The sequence below is a fragment of the Anticarsia gemmatalis genome, chromosome 19 (genome assembly GCF_050436995.1).
Source record: "Anticarsia gemmatalis isolate Benzon Research Colony breed Stoneville strain chromosome 19, ilAntGemm2 primary, whole genome shotgun sequence".
In the NCBI taxonomy this organism is placed as follows: Eukaryota; Metazoa; Arthropoda; class Insecta; order Lepidoptera; family Erebidae; genus Anticarsia; species Anticarsia gemmatalis.
Window position 1 is genome coordinate 6,525,195 of NC_134763.1, and position 20,842 is coordinate 6,546,036.

Consider the following 20,842-nt stretch of genomic DNA (forward strand, 5'->3'; position numbering starts at 1 on the left):
AATAATAAGCTACAATGTTTAAAACATTGTTTATTAACAGTTCCATATACATTTACATATCGGTAAACAATAAATTTGATAGTCAGCATTCGTTTACAAACATTAATAACATTTTTTATTACTCTGGTAACATCGATCCGGCGTAATCATAAAATCATTCGTAAAATCAAACTTTTGTTCGTTTGCTGTTGCTGATCAATTAATTATTTTTGCATCTTTTCTTTACATTGTGAGTAGATGGCTCAAATTTAGCTTTTTTTTGTCTACTGAAACTCATTTAGTATTGCAGTGATATTCACAGCTCAACACATACCTGGATAAAAACACCGCTCCGAAATTCGCTCAAGTTTCTCTAAGAAACGATTTCACAATGGATTGTAAGATATGTTTGGAAAGGACCGTGGGTCCAGAGCACGAATTTACAGAAAGACATTTAAAAAATAAGACACTATGGGAATACGCAAACAACAAGTAAGTTTTCTTTATTTATTTTTTGTTGTCACCTTTTTTGTGCCAGTCATAAACTATCATAGAAAAAAAAAATAATAATCAATAAGTAAAATATAGCTCTTAATACAAACATTAAAGATACTAAATGATTAATAAGTGTCTTATTAGAATTCCAGCTCAACATTTTGATAAACAAACATTTTGTATTAAAACATTTTATTATTTTTCATAGGTCCAAATTGTCTGGGAACCGCAAAGGCATCATAGTTGCGTGCAATGTACAATCTAGTTTCGGCCCTTTTTTTGATTGCACCAAAGCTAGGATACCTGTGTCTGTAAGTAAATTTTTTACAACTTCTACTTTACAAAATTATGTGGCTGCTCTTGTCTAAAAAATCCAATACAATTTTAAATTAACTTTCCTATCTATCTGTTACATCTGTTACATATTTCATATGCCTACCCTAGACAAAATAGGCTGTACTTAAATTTAGCGAGTAGATGTATCCAATTTTATGTGAAATAAATATCTTTTATCTTATCTATATAGCATTTATTAATGAGTACTGGCTGTATAGTGTGACCGTGCCCGTTTTAAATTCTGGGAATAAACTCGTGCTTATCAGTTGGTTGTAATGAGATGAATAAGTACAAAGAAGTATTGTATTTCGTTAAGTTGTTAATCTCTTGTGATAAATCTCTACACAAAGCACAATTTATTTACTGTTCTCATTTAACAATTTGATTATAATTAATGTATTTACTATTTTTGTTTTTTTAAATGCTTATAAATCAAATATTAGAATTAGAATTTAGCTCTAATTTTCAATAAGAACTAAGTCCTTTTATAAAAATGTTGATATGTTCTAAATTGCCTTACTTTTTGGCAGGCAAAGCCCAATGAAGAGGTAGTATTCCAGTTCTCAATTCTGAATGATACAAAGAAAGATCAACTCCACGTAGTTTACGTTCATACAATACATTCCAAATACAACTTTGTATTAAACAATCACGGCTTGGATATGGGGTCACCACCACAAACGTTGATGCCTAGTAAGTATTACATAAGTAATTAGCTGCGCTCTCTGTTACCATAAGGCCATAGGTCATAGGCCTTAGGGTGATACTAGATAAACTTATTGAAGATGAGGCTATTGAATAAAAAAGAAATGATTAGTATTCAATGTGTTGTGTTAGAGATTAACTTCATTATATTTTTATTTGATACTTGCTATTGAACTTGACTCTGTCCGTGTGACCTATAGTTAGATGGCTTAGTATTGTACCCGCTTAGTTGTTACCTCTAAGTTAAAACTATGTTTTTTGAAAGTCTGATTATGTACAATATTTAATTAAACTGTACATAATCAGTGCAGTTTGGGCATGAAGAAGAGCCAGATGGATATACAGAGATATTTTGCATTAATATTAATAGTAGGCTAGTAAGTTTTAGGCAACAGTTGAAATTATGTGGTGACTATAAAATAATTAAAGACAATGGATTACTGATAACATTGTTATGTTTGATGGGAATTACAGAAAATAGTAGGCAAAAAATTCGTACCTAATTTTACTCTTTGCTCATTTGAGGGTAGAGGTCAAACTATTAATTATTATCTATGCCACTTCCTGTAATCCTTGTATATTATATATCTACTTTTGCTTTATTACTGGGTATACAATTTTATTTCACTGATTCCACCCCTGTGGGAATTTGATCCCATCATTAGCATACAAACCTAGTCCCAACAATATTAGTTTTGTTTTTATATGTCGATTATTTTTTTATATAGTTATCTTTATAGTTATCATTGGTATATTAGAGTGGGTGGCACTACAAAAAAAAAATATAAATGGGAAAAATAAATACTGCCATAAAATTTCCTTTTTGTTCATGAGGGGTTGATGTCAAACTACAATATTATTATGCTACTTGCTATTATCCTTGTAAACTTCTTTTGTTCAAAAAATGTAAGTGAAAAAAGCGTTATATGATTTATGTATTAAATTTTCTTTAATGTGAATAAATTATATAATTACTCACTACATTAATTATATGCGGTCCCATGGAAGCCGTCCGCGTGCACATACGCGTGAGCAGTAGTGAGCACGTATACGTGTTCGCCGAATGGTTGCCCGTCGCTGACGTCCGTTTACGCTAGGGGTTCCCAATCTTTTCTTAGTCCGGGACTACTTTTATATTATTCTTGTCAGCAGGGACCACTCTCCGTGAAAATTAAAATTTTAAAATTATTTGCGGACCATATTTTGACTTGACTTGACTGCGTAAACCACTGGTTGGGAACCACTGGTTTACGCAGTTTCGGTCCTCAGACAAGAGTGAACGAAATAATTACTCTCTTGAAATATTTTTATAATGATTTCAACATTTTGATTCGTAATAAAAATAATCACTGTATGCATCAGATTTTTTGTATTGTAATGCTGGGGATTCCCCTGATTTTATTTTTGTTGTAATAAAATCACTGAAAAAACTAGACAGTAGCCAGTACAATTTTAAGAACTGCTTTGATAACATACCTATGTAATTTTAACAGTTTCTGTGAATTTAAAAATTACTGAGATTTATTTGACTATTAAGTACATAAAAAAAATCTGTGAGTACTTAGGTAATTATAAGATTTTTTTATAGTTGATAATTCGAACCATTTCTAATTACTTTGTGTATTACAGAGACGAAACTTGGGTTTGATATAACGGTGACATTTAAATATCCACACATCGGCCAGTACGAGACTCCAATAGTATTCGCATTTTGGAAGAAATCTACAAATGAACAAATCACTATTATGAGAGATATGGTGAGTCATAAATTAAAAAAATATCTTGATAAATTAAAAAAATATCTAGATAAATTAGAAGAAATATCTAGATTTTCTTGACGTTAGTACAATTACACCGAGTTTTTAGGACATTCATTAACAATTGAATGTCCTTACAACTCAACGCAATTATCGATGTATGAATCAGTCTGCTGATCGCAATCGAAAACAAATATATAGTACTTACACAGTGTAACTGCCGAAGATAACGTTGCCTTTACTGATATAACATTCTTACATTATATATTGCATTGTCTTGTGTCACGTAAAATGTAGTTTGCTATTTGATCCTCATTATAATCAGACAAAATTAGTGAAAGAGGGGCTCACTGCTGAACTACTGAACCGATTGAAATGAAATTCAATTCATAAACAAACGAATGCTACTCATACCTATTTTATAACAACTTTCTTACGAGGCTATTTTTATTCGCTATGGACAAAGTCCGTTCGACACAAGCACTATAAGAATGTTTACAGTGAATTTGTGCTATCCACTTTCATGATTTCCTAGTACTGATCTACTCATAGCACGATGCTTACATATTATATTATGTGTTAATATAAATAAATAAACCTTGTAGGTAATTCATTAATGTAGCGCATATTAATTTTTTATGTTTTTGCGAAACAATCTTTTTACGTACTATAAAAACGATGTTGATGTTCCATTTTTATTTTCAAAGTCCGTCTAGACGTTGTTACGTACACACGAAGTCTAGGGTTCCAAAAAAAATAAATCAAAATCCCTCAAAGAAATAAATAAACAGTCCGGCTATCTATCTATTGCATGGTTAGCGATCAACCTAGTGTCCAAGCCGCCCGAAAGGTCTTTGTCATGGCTTAACGACTGTTATCTTAATTGACAACATCCGGGACCGATTACTTTACCGATTTTACATGCCCTCCGAACCACGGAGACGCTCAGTTCAAATACGACTATGCGGTCACCCATCTTTTGAATGACCGCGTCAACGGTTGCTTAACCCACAGATCGTTTACCGACCGGTGGGCACAATAGAAAAAGTATAATTCATTGTAAAGGAGCTTAATTTGTTGTACATAGTTCAAATTACCATTGTAATTTTCAGAGACAAAAAGTAAATCAACTAAAATATTTTTTCCTTTATTTTGAAATATCTGTTTGAAATACCAATACAAATAAACAAAAAAGTAAAGGTAAAGTTGTATTTTTATGTATGACCACCCTGATGACGAAAGTTGGGGATTCCCCCCGAATCTCTAGTATTTATCAGTGCTTCAATTTAACTTTCATTTTGTTACATCAGCTCAGAAATGTGAAGTAATGAGTAATTGATATTAAACCTTCGTTACTAATGACTTACACGTTTATAAAACCTTAAAGACTTATTCACTTTTACTTATTTTTTGTATAAGATAAGAAGAAAGGTAAACCACTGTAATTCGTTATGTTATGTCTCTACTACATTGTAACGTCATTGATCATTTACAATGTAAAATGATAAGTTTTAAAAAATATGTTTGACTAGCTGACCCGCGCAACTTCGCTTGCGTCACATAAGAGAGAATATAATGGGTCATCATTTTCCCCGTTTTTGTAACATTTTTTGCTGGTACTCTGCTCCTATTGGTCGTAGCGTGATGATACAAAGCCTATAGCCTTCCTCGATAAATGGGCTATCTAACAATGAAAGAATTTTTCAAATCGTACCAGTAGTTTCTGAGATTAGCGCGTTCAAACAAACAAACTCTTCAGCTTTATAATATTAGTATAGATTACAGTGTTTCTTTAAATACTAAATATTGATTGAAACGTGTCTGGTATTTGGTGAACTCCGACTTGTTCATATGGACAGTGATAACTTTAATAATTAATTATTCATCTTGATTGAACGGTTATCTAATTCTGGAACTGTCATTCTAGATATTTTAATTTAGATACTAATGAGTATTGTTTGTAAAAGTCTCCAGTAAGCAGTGTGCAAAACATTTATCTTTTCATTCAAGTCGTCTTAAGACGGCGCGGTCTTCGCTCACGTTTTCTTCGAGGGCTTGACAGATGAGCGCGGCGCGAGCTCTTTCCTTTGTTATTTGACGCGCGAAAAGGCGTGTGTGTAAAGGCACCTAATCGCTGAGAAATTCTTAACAGAAAAATCTCAAGAACAACTATTCATCTCGGGATTCGAACCTGAGACCTCTGCACTGCAGTCACACCAAAGGCAATCATGTATAACAATAGTCTAACAATATTTATAATGACCCGCGCAACTTCGCTTGCGTCATGTAAGGGAGAATGGGTCATATTATTATTTTCCCCGTTTTTATAACATTTTTTACTGGTACTCTGCTCCTATGGGTCTTAGCGTGATTATATATACCCTATAGCCTTCATTGATAAACGGGTTATCTAACACTGAAAGAATTTTACAAATCGGACCAGTAGTTCCTGAGCGTGTTCAAACAAACAAACAAGCAAACTCTTCAGCTTTATAATATTAAGTAAGTATTGATATTTTCGTATCTGCAGGTTGTTTTTGTGGAAAGCAGTAAAGCAGAGCACGAGATAATGGAGAGTCCGTACGCGTGTAAAGAAGTGAAGGCGGAAAAACTATACAAGTGCCATGGCGTAGAGTAAGTACCTAGATAACTAGCATAATAAGGTATTTTACTAATTAAACGACAGAATTACAAACTTGTACTCGTAAAAGGTTTATCAAAAATACTGTTTATTTTCGTTAACAATGTTGAATTTTGAATAACTGCCATCTGAAACATGATATGTACCTATATTATGCACTCATTTGATCCCAACGAAAATATTAAAATGTGACGTCATTATGTTGTAATTCTACTCTGAAATGTGTTTATGACTTTTATAAAGAGAAGCTGACTTGGCTGGTAGTTAACTATTGTATTGAGGGGTTTATTAACAGCGTAATTTCTTTGAACTGTTATTGGTTAACATAGTATTGGTGTAGCCAAATTAATAAAAAATTGGCGCGAGCCCGCAGCTAACTAGAGCCCCCTTGGAAAGAAGTACGGGGCGCGACGGTGGGGGTATCGACGAGTTGAAACAAAACAACTCCATTATACGATTAGACTGCTTGCTAGTACATTACTCTTGCGTACAACTTCTAACTTTTATTGCATTTGAAATTTGATACCTTGTTTTAGTCTCGGACGAAGCCAGAAGTAATAAACCTATACCAAAAAATATGAGGTAACACATAAATAGACAGAACCGTTACAAATTAATTAGATTATAATCACCTCCTTTTTTAAAGTTGGTTTGTAATAAAGTTACTAAAGTAGAGTGAAACTATTTTTAAATAATTACATGCTGGAACTATAGAGCATAAATAATATTTCTAGCATATTCAGAAACAATGCGCAATCGTTTCGTTACTACGGCTATCTGGATTCAAAGTTTTTAGCGACACCTATATTAAAGTTTACTTTTAAATTGTCTTCAAATAATGACGCAATGACTAGGGAATAGTGACACCCGACAAAAAATATGAAGTTTAAATAAATATGTAATTCTAATAAAATAAAAATCCTACCATCCTTTCAACGGTAGAGACATGCCAGTTAATACGAATTATCTGCGCAAAAAAAATTAAAATCTCGATCACGAGTATGATTTCTAATATTATATTTAATAATTAAACTAATGTTGTTAATAAATTGTTATTTTATTTGCAGCCGAGGCAATGGTTTGTTTCTTGTACCTAAAAACTATAAAGGTATATACGCTCGCCAAATGAAAATGGACGACAAATGTGATGAAATTATGAAAATGTTGGCAGGTGAAATAAGGTACATAATTTAAATTTTACTTTTCTCCTTTAATTTAAATAGAAGTCTGTGTTTGCAATGTATTATATAACTATAACACTTGGTAGTGGGCCTGTAGTGTGCCTATTCAGGTTAAATGAGCTGTGTCAATTTTTTTTATCAAAACCCGTTCACTAGATTTCGAAAGAGTTTTAATATCAATAATGCTGCATATATTAATCCTCATGTTTCCCTTTTAGTCCATTGTAATATTACATGAGCTTTGCATTTGTTAGAGGACGCACACGCTCCCTAAGAAATGCAATATTCGGTCCTTAAATTGTAACACTTCAATGTACTATTTAATATTTTAATACATATTTAATATTTTATGTCGGAGTTTGGCTTCACGTCTCGGCTCTAGTTGCCCTGGCAGTCTTAGATCGCCTCAAACGAAGTAGGGGCGTTCAACAGTACTGAATTTATTAAATAATTATTTTAACTTAAAGTATTGTAAAATCCGATAACCATCTATAGGGAGAAAACATAAATTTTATTGACCCTACATTTTGTTTCAGCCGAATTTTCGAAACGGGTATTACCAAAGAAAATTATGTTAAGTTCTTTCATAATCTACTGTGGTATGAAGAGACGATGATCAGATTTAATATTAAGGTAAGTTCGTAGCTAGAAAGTTTTTAATTTATGAGTTTTTATACCATAACTTTTCCGCTACAATTGCCCTTAAAATAACTATATTAATAAGTTTTAACTTCCTCGGGTACCATTTGATCCAATGTGTTAATAATGATTGTAATCTACAGAAATACAACATGTCGGCAGTCAGTCTGACGCAACACGGCCAATTTTATGGGCTCGTGGTGCCTGGACTTGCCGAAAAGCGTCCATCTTTGATGTTGGGTTAGTTACTAATTATTATTTATTGCTAAGCATTATAGTAACAGTAAAATACAATAGCGCATTTTTATACAGTCGGTACTATAGACTAGCGAGTGTTTGAAATGTCAAATTGCCTTTGAAAAATATTTCTCGCGACAGACGCTAGGGGCGCTGATCAGTTTTTCTTATAGCTAGTCAGTTGTGAGTAGTATACTGTTGAAAATCGCGCTTTTGTACAGTTGTAAATGCTGGGATCTATTCCCGCGACAGACAATATTTGACTTTGGGGTTTATACTGTAACTGACCGATTAACGTGTCTTTATATCAATAGGTTCACCTTATTTTACAAGTATGCTTAAAAAGCGTGGGACACATATTTGTATGTTATCAAAACCGACCTTTAATAATGTTATTAAAATTGTAGGTGATCTGCTATTCGTGAGGCCACATAACAATATGGATGTCATGTTTGAAGCTGTGATTAAAGAGATCAATGACGATGTTGCGCTCGTCGGCAATATGGATGAGAAGTAAGTCAAATGTATATACATTCAATAGTAATCCATACTAATATTATAAATGCGAAAGTAACTCTGTCTGTCTGTCTGTCTGTCTGCTACTCAATCACGCCTAAACTTCTGAACCAATTTGCATGAAATTTGGTATGGAGATATTTTGATACCCGAGAAAGGACATAGGCTACGACCAAAAGGAGCAGAGTAGCAGTAATTAATGTTACAAAAACGGGGAAAAATTTCACCCATTCTCTCTTATTGGACGCAAGCGAAGTTGCGCGGGTCAGCTAGTTAACATATACTTTAACTTATTTAGTACTATGTAACTTATTTATGTAATGATAGCCGAGTGGTATGAATTGATACCACCCATACAAGTGGTCGTAGGTTCGAAACCGAGGCAACACACCAATGACTTTTAGAATTTATGTGTGTACTAGCTGACCCGCGCAACTTCGCTTGCATCACAATAAGAGAGAACGGGTCAGAATTTTCCACGTTTTTGTACGATTTTTACTGTTACTACGTGATGATATAAAATATGCTTTTTTTTCACGAAAAATATTCTCAAAATTATTTATCTCTTAATATAACGAAGTTGCGCTAAGGCATATCCGCCATTTAAACAGTTGCCATGACAACGGAATTTTGTTAATTCAATGTCATTATAATATTGGTTATTCGCGACTTCGTTCGCCACCTGAATTTTCCCGGGAAATGCGTCATTTTTCCGGGGTAAAAAGTAGCCTATGTCCTTTCTCGGGTATCAAAATATCTCCATACCAAATTTCATACAAATTGGTTCAGTAGTTTAGGCGTGATTGAGTAGCAGACAGACAGACAGACAGACAGATAGACAGACAGACAGACAGATAGACAGACAGACAGACAGAGTTACTTTCGCATTTATAATATTAGTATGGATATTAGTATGGATTAGAAATAATTATAACTTGTTCCAACGGTGGAGGAAAACATCGTGGTGCAACTTTGCACGCCTGAGAGTTCTTTATAACAGTCCTTGATTGTATGCAAAGTCCCCAACCCGCAATTGGCCAGTGTGGTGGACTCAAGGCCTAACCCCTCCGTCATTCCGGGAGGAGACCCTTGCCCAGCAGTGGGAAACTAATGGGTTAAAGGAGGAGTAACAGTAGTCGTTAAAAATGTTTAAATTAATGGGTTTACAATATCTTTTGTTGATGAATAATATAATCAGTAATATTCTAGCTAGGTGACTTTTTACTGACTACACTAAAGTTATTCCGACAAGTATCGTCACTACACATATTATTGAGGTTAATATAAGTTATAATACTACTGAATACTGTACTAATAAAAACTGAGTTAGTTCTTTGACGCACGCATATTTAACTAAGCTAGGAGCTCGTGGCTTAGTTAACAACAGCCGCGCGGATCGATCTCTGAGGTTAAGCCATGCTTGCCGAGGTTGATTTGTGTGTTTCGGAGGGCATGTTAAATTGTGGGTCCCGGCTGTCATTTTCGAACATCTTTGCGGTCGTTAACAGTAGTCAGAAGCTTGAAAGTCTGACAACCAGTCTTACCGAAGGGTATCGTGTTATCCCAGGTAACTGGGTTGTGGAGGTCAGATAGGCAGTCGCTCCATGTAAAACATTGATATTCAGCTGCATCCGGTGAGACTGGAAGCCGACTCCAACATAGCTTGGAAGAAAGGCTAAGCTGATATATATATATTTAACTTTTTACAAATATCTCTTCGTGTTTCAGATTTGCGCAGTACTACAATCCGTACGCTCTATTCGATATACGTTTCTTCCTGTCTCGTGTACCGTTGGAGCGTATGCATGTCGCCGTTCACGCCGTCTCCACTGTCGGCATTGAACCCAGGATCTTCCCCAAAGAACGACCCGTTACCATCTTCAAGAAACCCAAGCTTGAGTAAGTTTGTTATCATAATATACAAGCTCAGATATAAAATTATATAGACCTTTGAAATGACACTGGTATCAAAATAATATTTGTATGAGTATGGCACTCCTACAAATATTTGCGTTTATGGATTTAATTCGTAATTTGGACTTAATCCCCATTCCTGTTGAATTCCTCTAAACCAGTGGTTCCCAACCAGTAGTCCGCGGACCACCAGTGGTCCGTGCAAGACAAAATATGGTCCAAATGATGATGGCAAATGATTTTAAAATTTTAAATTTTCAGGATGATCACTTTATTTTTAATATACCTACATATTTGTCCCTGTTAACAATAATAATAGTAAAGTGGCCCCGGACTAAGAAAAGGTCGGGAACCCCTGCTCTAATCGAATAAATATCGAAGGAGCTGTATATTGTTCTTAACTTTTATGTTAGCTGCTAGTTAATGTCTTTTTATGTTATTCTATATCTTTTATTCTGCCCACTACCGTATGATATCGTAAAAATGGCGTTCTGTCAACTTTGAACGCCACTTTTAACGATCCTGCGATTGTCTAATCCATTGTAGTCCCATGTCCTCCCACCATCTACCTAGTTAAGCTATAATAGTAAAATGCAGAATTGGCAACTTAATAAAGGTCCAAATGGAACATTCTCTATTTGAAAACAGACAGACATTACTAGCGTTATATATAGCAACATTGATTGTTATGTTATAATGTAGATGGTACAATCCGATGGTGGAATTGAACCCGGAGCAGCGCTCTGCAGTGGAGCACATCGTGGCAGGCACTAGCGGCACGGCACCGTACTTGTTACACGGCCCGCCCGGTACAGGCAAGACTGTTACCATTGTTGAAGCTATATTGCAGGTCAGTTATACATACCCACTTTTTAGTTATAAGACACTCATAGCTAGGTGAGCTAGATAGTTAGTTAAAAAACTACTTTGTGTCTTAACACACGTGTGTGTCGACACATTATACCGAAATTACGTTGCGCAAAGCTTACTTGTGTCGGTAGTTCAGCGGCAACTTTTCTAGTATTAGAGTTCGGACACTTATACGCATTATTACACGCATATACACGTATCAGCCGTGGAACTTCGACATAGTGAGTTTAAACATTTAGAGTGTATATTTCAAAGATGAAAGGCCGTTTAGTGGCATTTTAGGTGAGCGTGTTCGTGCTTGTGCACAAATGTCGGTCCCGATTGTTATCAGTTAAGATCACAGTTGTTAAGACACCAAAGGCTTTCGGGCGGCTAGAATGTCTAGGATAACTACTGAACATAGATTTACTTGTTTTAATAGCATCTTAAACCTAGTCTTAATTTCAGTTGGTAACAAAAAATCCGAAGAATCGCATCTTGGTGTGCACGGATTCTAATATGGCGGCCGACCACGTGGCCACCATGCTTATTAAATATACGCACTTGTTCGCACAAGACCGACTACTGCTTCGAGCCAGCTCAAAGTACAGAGTTTGGTAAGTTGTCTCATTATAACTATTATCTTTTGATATTGAATATAAGTAACTATTTTTTTTTCTCTTGGTACCGACACGCAATTAGTAATGTATTATATTTTTATCATAACATAAAATGAACGTTTCTGTTTCTAGGGAAACGCTTCCTGAATGCCTGGCGCGCTACTCGAACGGCACGAACCGTGAGAACTTTGAACCGGTCACCGTGGAAGAGTTTGTCACCTACAACATTGTCATCACCACGCTCTCCCACTCTGCCAAGTTTGGAAAGTAAGTTTTACCGCAATTATTTACGTCAAAACTAACATACAGCTGAAATCCGACACATAATGAGAACAAATCTCAAAATCATCCATGAGGGTTTGACCCACAAATAATCGTTCAGTGTGGGAATCGAACCCACGACCTCCCGACGCAATCGTAGCGGCGTGGCGACCTAAACCACTGCGCCACGGAGGCAGTCGTTATGTGCTTGTGTATAATTTGTTTTGTGAGGTACTAGGCAATGACAATATTTTAGAAAATGTTGAGAAACTTGAAAAAAATATTTTTTCGATATATGCTAGAACATCGGTCGTATCAGCAAAAAAAATGGTATTATATTTTGTTAATTTGCAGAGAAGTGTTAAAACAGCACATGCACCGTCCGATCACGCACCTGTTCATCGACGAGGCGGCGCAGGCGTGCGAGCCGTCGTGCCTCATCCCCATCACGGGGCTGCTGGCCACCAACGGTCACCTGGTGCTGGCCGGGGACCCGCACCAGCTGGGCCCGGTCGTCATCTCGCGACATGCCAGCGCTATTGGACTAGGTATGATACTTACGTACACGAACAAGCCCGTATCTTTTCATTTTTTATCTACTAACGAATACCAAATCAGAATTTTGTTTTGCAATCAAGTTTTAAACCCCATTTAAATGTTATGTGTAAGCAAGTTATTAATTGTAGTGCTGTTAATTGTTGCCGCTGCTTCACGAAAACAGATTCTATAATTTAGTAAAAAAAAAGAGCTTTTATTAAGATTTAACAAAAATAGAAAAATCCTAGTAACGCTTTGTACAACTTGAGGTTCGAACTCGAGATTTCTTAATATTAGGTCAGGGAAAAAGTCTTTTTGCATTATAGTATATATGAACTTCAAATAAAATCTTTTCTCTACGCAAAAACGCTATTTGGGTACGTCACGAGCTCACTGAAAGGAACCTAATGAACCGTGTACTCATTTGTGATTCTTGAAGCCAAAGAGATTTTATTACAAGTTCATACATTCTATAATGCGAAAAGATTTTTTCCCCGACCTAATATACAGCCGCCACACACTACCGCTTAATACCCCAAAGACAGTGAAATATTTGGTGTAATAAACAAACATTTATTGTTCCTTGCAGCACAATCTCTAATGGAGCGTTTGATGAAAACGCTTCCGATGTACAGTCTGGAGAACGACAACCCTAACTACGGAGTCATGTTGAGGAACAACTTCAGATCCAACAAGGAAATTATCGACATCCCTGACAGACTCTTCTATAAGGGACAACTAAGGGTCAGTACATACTCACTCACTTAGGCTTTATTTCCTTCTACGCTGACGTCCGTGACGTACGTATTTTCTATGTAATTCCCTATTAACGGTGTGCTCGACCGATGTTCGCTGCCGATTCAGCGTAGGAGGAAAGGAATCTTTAGATTTCCTTTACCTTTAAAAAGGTTAATTTTTATAAATTACCGCTAATAATAAAGTTTAACCAGAAACCATTTAATTTCATTATTTCAAATTTTCATAATCGTGTTTTCTTGCTTAAAACATTTATTTTTATTTTTCAATATTAAATTACTTGGCCCGAGTATCGTGTGAAAATGAGGAACTTATTATGACGTTGTTCCTCAAGAACTTTAATCCGATAGTATAAACCTTTTATATAAATAACAATAACACACTTCACAGGCATGTGCTAAGAAAGACGCGTTGAGCGACGTTGATGTATTCGGCGACAAGAAGTCGAGCAGCGCAGTCATATTTCACGGAGTCTGCTCCAAGGAACAGAAGATCGGCAAATCTCCAAGGTAAATATGTATATTCAAAAGAAGTCCCTTATCAAAAGAGAATTCACTATCACTAAAAACTTTACTTGAAGAACTTTAGTAAAGAAATGTCTATAAACCGATTTAATATATTTTACCTTTAGACAATTTACCTCACTAAGATTCAGATTCAATTCCCGAATCATGCTATCTTATTTCAATAAATCATACACTTCTGTTTATACCTTCGGGTAGAATAAAAATAATAGAATAGAATAGAATATCTTTATAGTATAAAAATATTGTTATTGGGTTCTTTTGTTAACAGTTACTTCAACGCGATGGAGTGTGATATAGTGGAACAATACGTGTCTCGCTTGGTACAGAAACACGGCGTGGTACTGGATGAAATAGGCATTGTTACACCATACATCCGACAGGTAATTATAATATTTCTAGCTTTTGTATTTGAAAACTTGGATGATGCACCAGTCTTTGGAGTAATAAGTGTTTACTAAACCAAAATACTTCATGCTCGACAGTTTTTAAAGTGATCTGAAGTCCTTAAATCCATTTGCGTTGGCATTTGGCCAGTGTACGTTATGTAAGCCTAAACCCTTATTTGATTTCGGGATGAGACCTCGACATCAAAAATGTTATTAATATAATAATAATATAAATCAAATATGTCAAAAATGTTATTATTGATAAAAAATTGCATTTATACACGTATTTGTCATATTTGTGCATAATCAAATTATTACCGCAATACATTGAGAAAAGTCGCATGACGTCACGTTAGAGTACAAAATGTACAACACCGTGACGTCATTAGCCCCCACACCATAACTTTAATGCTTTTTAAGTAAGTCACTTTAAGGTCATTAATGAAAAAAAATAGGTGTCTAATATTTTTAAATTATATGACTGGCGGACTAATTATGATTTATGTTCTTTTACCTTGGAAACATCCCTATTCTAAAGTAAATTTTTTCTTTAGGTATACATGATAAAGAAGCGGTTACGCAACTTAGGCTACGACAAGATCGAGGTGGGCACCGTGGAGGCGTACCAGGGGAAGGAGAAGCGCGTCATCATCATATCAACCGTGCGAGCCAACTGCAACCTGCTCGAACATGACGCCAAGTTCTCACTAGGCTTCCTTGTTGATGACAAGGTAAATTAATCTGTTTTTTTAGTGTTTGTTGTTAAAGCGGCATCGGAAATACAATATCATCTGTTTAACTATCACTGTTGATAAGATACCTCTTGGTGACAGAGAGTAAAGTTTCAGCAATAGGGTCCCGTTTTAATCCTATGAACACGGAATCCTAACTAACACAGATTTTGTAGATTTTACTTGATTAAAAAAAAACTCCCACACTACGAATCTCTTTCACATCGCAGGGTCTTTTTGAATCTTAGCACAAAGTACCACTAGATCCAAAACAACAAATTTTGGAATGTACAAATTTTGTTCGTGTGGGAATCAAATCTGCAACCTCCCAACGCACCGATAGTGGCATGGCGACCACCTTAGTCACTCCGCCACTAAGTCCGTCTTAGCAGTTAAAGAAATGAGTATTAGAGCAAGTAGTAGATTCAGTGTCATGAAAAAAAAAAATATTCACAAGCTAGTTTGAGAGATTCTTTAGTATAAAATCAGTCCATAATCTCAAAAAACCTTACCTTTTTTCAGCGTTTCAACGTAGCCATCACACGAGCGAAAGCCAAGCTTATCATAATAGGCAATCCACTCTGCCTAGAACGTGATATGAAGTGGCGTTTATACATAGACAAGTGTCGAGAACTCGGCACTCTACACGGCTTCGACTCAGAGACTGTCAAACAAAACGACAATTCGCAAGAAGTGCTAACTAAAATTAAACCAATGCTGGCTGAAATGAACATTTCTAAAGCAACGACATCAAAGAAGAAAAACAAATTTCAATTAAGAGTGATACAACAATAAATATGGAGTTAAAGAATGTGAACAATACCTACAAAAGTAAATAAGAAAATCTATGTAGCCATTTTATATTAATAATGCAACGGGTTTAAAAGTTCGATTGAATTGTCAGTCAGCCCGTGACCACGGTCGATCGAAACGTCGGATAAACAAATAAGGTATCCTTTAATTTTCAATCGGATTTAAGACCCGTTGCTTTATAATATTATGTGTACAAGTCGCGAGAGTTTAAAATATGTAGCCGTTATCTAAAATTGTGATATTACCTACATTGTTCCTATAAATGGTTAACCGCTATATACTATGAATCTCTTAGCGATTAAATGTAACCTATAGTCTTAAAACTTAGTAAAGAGCCTTCTTTACAAGGTCCGTAGGCTGGCGGAGGAATACAAAATTTAGAACTTCAGTTGAGCGCATACTTATGCAGCTGACTATGGCCTGTTTGACACAGCTGCATTTTTTAGGAAATACACATAATTATTTTCTAAATAAATTGTGCATGCTAAGGCTCTGTATTAAGTTATCGGACTTATAAGGATTTGACCTTACCTTGATGCATGTACCACCCATATTGTCTGCTAAACTATGCACCAAACATTTGTCAAAGTTTCTTAGTAAATCCGTTTCCCATAGTCCATTGAAATGTTACATTTTTTAGGCCTTAGTTTGCTTTTTCCCCCCATTTCTTCGAAATGGCGGACGGGTAAGATAGGTGGCGATAGCACAAACTATAACTTACGACGACTTCTAACGAAACCTAAATTTTAAAAGAATAAAATTGCGTCTTTTGAAATAAGCAACTTTAAATTTAACTTTTCAATGGACTACATGTGATTTGTAGAGGCCAGCAAGTGCACGAGTCACGTGCGACTAGCGTACAAACTATTTACGAATGCACGTTATTTTACGTAGAAACAATATTACATATAAGTACAGATTAAATAGTTCCCAATTCAGTAGCAGTCTGTTTACATTCTTTAAACATCTCATTGGCTTTACTTACCCCCGGTATCTGAGTACATTTAGCGGTAGTTTATCTATTCAATAGCGTTTTTTTAATAGTTTAAACGAATGAATAGATAAACTGCCGATAAATGTACTCACAAACCTGGCATTAGAGAGTTTTCTTATAAAAAAAACATTATATTTTTCCTAAATATAAGAAGTGTTTGTATGTGTTTTTGTAATCAGCTAGTGATTACCTATGTGGGTAGCGTTTAGATAATAAGTATCGTTTAAGAATTAAGTTCCGATATTTTGGTACAATTTACTAGTATTATTTTTATTTCTGACGATCTAGTATATTTTTTTTTATGTACTGTTTAACTGGGCGGTACTGAGAAATACCTTTTTGAGGGAAGTAAGGAACTAATTGAGAATTAGGCATTGTTTTTGTAGGTTAAGCATACGCATTTAAAAATGCATTTTCGTGCCATATAAATTTATTGGATTATTGGATCGGATGACTGAAGTTATGTCAGATCGAGAAAAAGACTAAAGCTTAAATGTGCTTGTTTAAATATTTGACACGGCATCATAAAATGATGTGACAATGTAAGAAAGAACGTGGAGCGATTTCCTATTTCTATCGACTATTGACAACCGGTCAGCTATCAGCTATCGAAAAAGGAGATCGGCAGATTTCGTACAGCTTAAAGTTGGTGTTGTTTCGTAACAGAATTTGTACCACTTATTAAGGGGACTAAGTCACTTATTTTTATTTGGGAGTATTATTTTTAGAAGTCCGGATTAATTAGAAAGTATTTGTTTATTTAAATAATAATTTTTGGTCTATGGCTTATATTTGTTGACAACTAAAGAAAAAGAAAATCTCATGAGACGTCACTTTTCGTCTGACGTCTACGCATCCGCTAATTTGCTGTTGTTTTGGATTGTGGTTTTGACAACATCTGAGCAATTTAGCAAACTATCGGGGCTTCTAAAAATGGACATAACTTTTACTTCCCAACTTTAAAAAATATAAGAATTTCAAAATAAGCTTGTCTATCATATTAGCTACCAATTAAAACAAAAAGTAAACCTAAACATGACATTTTATAAGCTGTACGAATTCTTCATATAAACCTGCCGTTCGCCTTTGTGTGGAAAGCTGATAGCACCTTTCGTAAAAACAAAGGAGATCGGCAGATTTCGTACAGCTTAAAGTTGGTGTTGTTTCGTTACAGAATTTGTACCACTTATTAAGGGGGCTAAGTCACTTATTTTTATTTGGGAGTATTATTTTTAGAAGTCCGGATAAATTAATAATTAAGGTAGAAAGATTTGATAAATTACATAATATTCTTTGATCTATGGCTTATATTTGTTGACAACTAAAGAAAAAGAAAATCTCATGAGACGTCACTGTTAGTCTGACGTTTACGCATCTGCTAATTTGCTGTTGTTTTGGATTGTGGTTTTGACAGCATCTGAGCAATTTAGCGAACTATCGGGGCTTCTTAAAATGGACATAACTTTTACCTCCCAACTTTAAAAAATATAAGAATTTTAAAATAAGCTTGTCTATCATATTAGCTACCAATTAAAACAAAAAGTAAACCTAAATATGACATTTTATAAGCTGTACGAATTCTTCATACAAATCTGCCGTTCGCCTTTCCGAAAGAAAAATAAATTTTAAATTTCAAAGACTAGTCGATAGTACCGACTGTAAAAATTCGCTCTACTCAAATTCGTCATCGAATAGGAAAATCTTTACTCAGATTGACATTGTACTATTGGAAAGTATTTTCTTATAAAAAGACGAAAATAAGTATAAGTGACTTTTGTATCCAGTACTGTCCCGGTTCAAAATTAAGACAGTATTTGTAGAGTTAAGATGTGTATGTTAGTGCGTAGTTATAAGTGAGGTGTGAAGCCGCGTCTCCTGTTGCTTTGTTCAAAACATTCAACTATCTATCTATCGTATGGTTAGTGGTCAACCTAGTGTCAAAGTTGTTCAAGCCGCCTGAAAGGCATTTGACTAACAATTACGTTTAAAGCTTGCCATATGTTGTATGTTCGGTTCGGTAGTATTTATTTAACAACAAAACCCAAAAAATAATTACTGCATTTGTTTAGTTTGTGCCGATCGAGTAGATCCTTCGGGTCCGATCGTCATAATTCGGTTTAAACATTCAGACGCGGTAATGTCGAGCGACATTTTTTCCCGAATATTCATTCATCTACACATGTTTGGTTTTGCCGCCCGGCTAGGTTGATTAATGCCGAATCGAATGTGAGTAGCAAGCCTTATTTATCACTAACTTTTTGTTTTTTCTAGACATTCGAACATACTATTAGGAGTATATTTTTGTACGTGTAAGGCAGATGACCAAAATTTAAATTATTGTAACGCCTTACAATACTTTTGTATAAAAAAGTTTGTGATATTTTAATTTTTTTTGAGACTTCTAAACAGCATTTAGCGGTTTCATTAAAATCAATATTTAACAATAAATGTTAAGTATTGAATAATTCTAAAATAAGCAGAAAGAAAAGCTCTCTAATATTACTATCATCGAAATTTTCGTATAAATAGTTTTGAGTGTTGATTGATTATTTCAATATTCAAACTATTTGAGAGTCTACCTATTTCTTCTTGAATGTTGAGGACAAGGGGTACAAGACACGCGGCTTAAAAGTATGGCATCTACGAGCTAAGAACTGATGCGGAATGAATACAGGGATACAGATTATAAAGCCAAGGTTTTTCATATCCTAGTATTACGTCATTACGTCTATAGACTCCGTGGCAGTTGATAAATACTATGACGAATTGTCGCTGTTGCACAATGTGCAGACTTATCAAAGCACAAGCATTGTAGCGTGAAGAGGCCTGGCCTCTTCGAGTCGATCCCGGACTAAAATAGGGATGTTAATTATAGGAATACTGCAATATCTAGATTAAAAAAATTATTAAAAATCGTAATATTTTAGACATATTTTCTTGAGCTAAAAGACAATCTACGTGGTTATTTGAATTGTCTAAAAACGTTGCAATAGGGATGTTGGCTACCAGTCAATTAAAATGTTTTGATAAATACGATAGTGACGTCACTATACGTAGTTACGTTGGCATCAAATGAATGCCTAGATGTTTATAATTTAATTAACGAAAAAATCGAAATAGCACGAACATTTTGGACAGAACTTTGGCCGAGTACAAGTTTAATTATTTATTACTGACCTTAAAATTGTTTGATGTACTAATTCATCCGCCTATTCTTATATCTAGATATTACAGTATTCGCAAGCTACAATAGTTTTTGATTAAGTTCAGAACTTTATCAACTTTTTCACGAATGTCATTTATTCTCTCTGTTTTTGTTGCGACACGCACAAATTATATTCGGTTACGTGCCATAACAAATAAAAAATTAAATTTCGTAGTTATTTACACCAGTAACTGGCAAACATAATCATTAGAATATTATTTTTTACACTGTATTTTTTACTATTTTTGAAAAACATTTTTGGAATCTATCTATACCTTGGTGCTATGTACGAGGAGATTTCTATAAAGTATCGAAGTTGAAATACATGTGAACTGTGACTACGTGTTTGATTTTACCCACCACTAACTATACTTATGCGCAAGCTAAACAAAAGGAAAGTATTAAAATAAAGTTTCGCGGAGTAGGCATTTTGTATGAGAACGGGGATAAAGGATATTTAAGTCTGCTCTCAACATCATATCATTGTGGGTTCAGCTTGGACTATGTTCCAGACCCAGAATTTGTTGAATTGTAACTACTTTTATCCAAACGTTTATAAAATCTGTCTAGTCTGCAATTTAGACGATAAACCAAATAAAACGAAGATATGTCAATCGTATTCTTAGCATTCGCACCTAACTGGCAGTAACGAGTTGCGAGTGGTTATCAGTTTGTGATTTTTTTTTTTTTTTAAAAGACAACTCCCGCACTAAGAATTGCTCTTGTGTCGCGGGGACTTTTACAAACATACAAAGAACGGACA

General features: G+C 34.9%; 1 protein-coding gene across 2 annotated transcripts; it reads left to right on the top strand.

Annotated features, from left to right (window-relative positions):
* The first annotated feature begins 136 nt into the window (after window positions 1-136).
* Window positions 137-20,417, top strand: LOC142981050 (putative helicase mov-10-B.2). 2 transcript variants are annotated; one of them, XM_076126709.1, is made up of 20 exons: window positions 137-229; window positions 302-471; window positions 683-785; window positions 1,341-1,503; window positions 3,145-3,272; window positions 5,803-5,906; window positions 6,981-7,094; window positions 7,631-7,727; window positions 7,877-7,973; window positions 8,378-8,483; window positions 10,215-10,385; window positions 11,103-11,250; window positions 11,718-11,866; window positions 12,002-12,136; window positions 12,485-12,678; window positions 13,257-13,411; window positions 13,814-13,932; window positions 14,219-14,330; window positions 14,891-15,067; window positions 15,590-20,417. In XM_076126709.1, the coding sequence occupies exons 2-20, from the start codon at window positions 371-373 to the stop codon at window positions 15,860-15,862; spliced, it is 2,646 nt and encodes an 881-aa protein (XP_075982824.1). In that variant the 5' UTR covers window positions 137-229; window positions 302-370; the 3' UTR covers window positions 15,863-20,417. The 2 variants fall into 2 exon arrangements, with proteins under 2 accessions (XP_075982824.1, XP_075982823.1); XM_076126708.1 differs by having other exon boundaries at window positions 167-471.
* Window positions 20,418-20,842: the final 425 nt, after the last annotated feature.

Excerpts from the sequence above, each read along its gene's own strand:
- LOC142981050 (XM_076126709.1), top strand. The coding sequence starts at position 371 with ATGGATTGTAAGATATGTTTGGAAAGGACCGTGGGTCCAGAGCACGAA. Across the intron at positions 7,095-7,630 it reads ATGTTGGCAGGTGAAATAAG|CCGAATTTTCGAAACGGGTA; the intron begins GTACATAATTTA and ends ATTTTGTTTCAG. Across the intron at positions 7,728-7,876 it reads TGATCAGATTTAATATTAAG|AAATACAACATGTCGGCAGT; the intron begins GTAAGTTCGTAG and ends TGTAATCTACAG.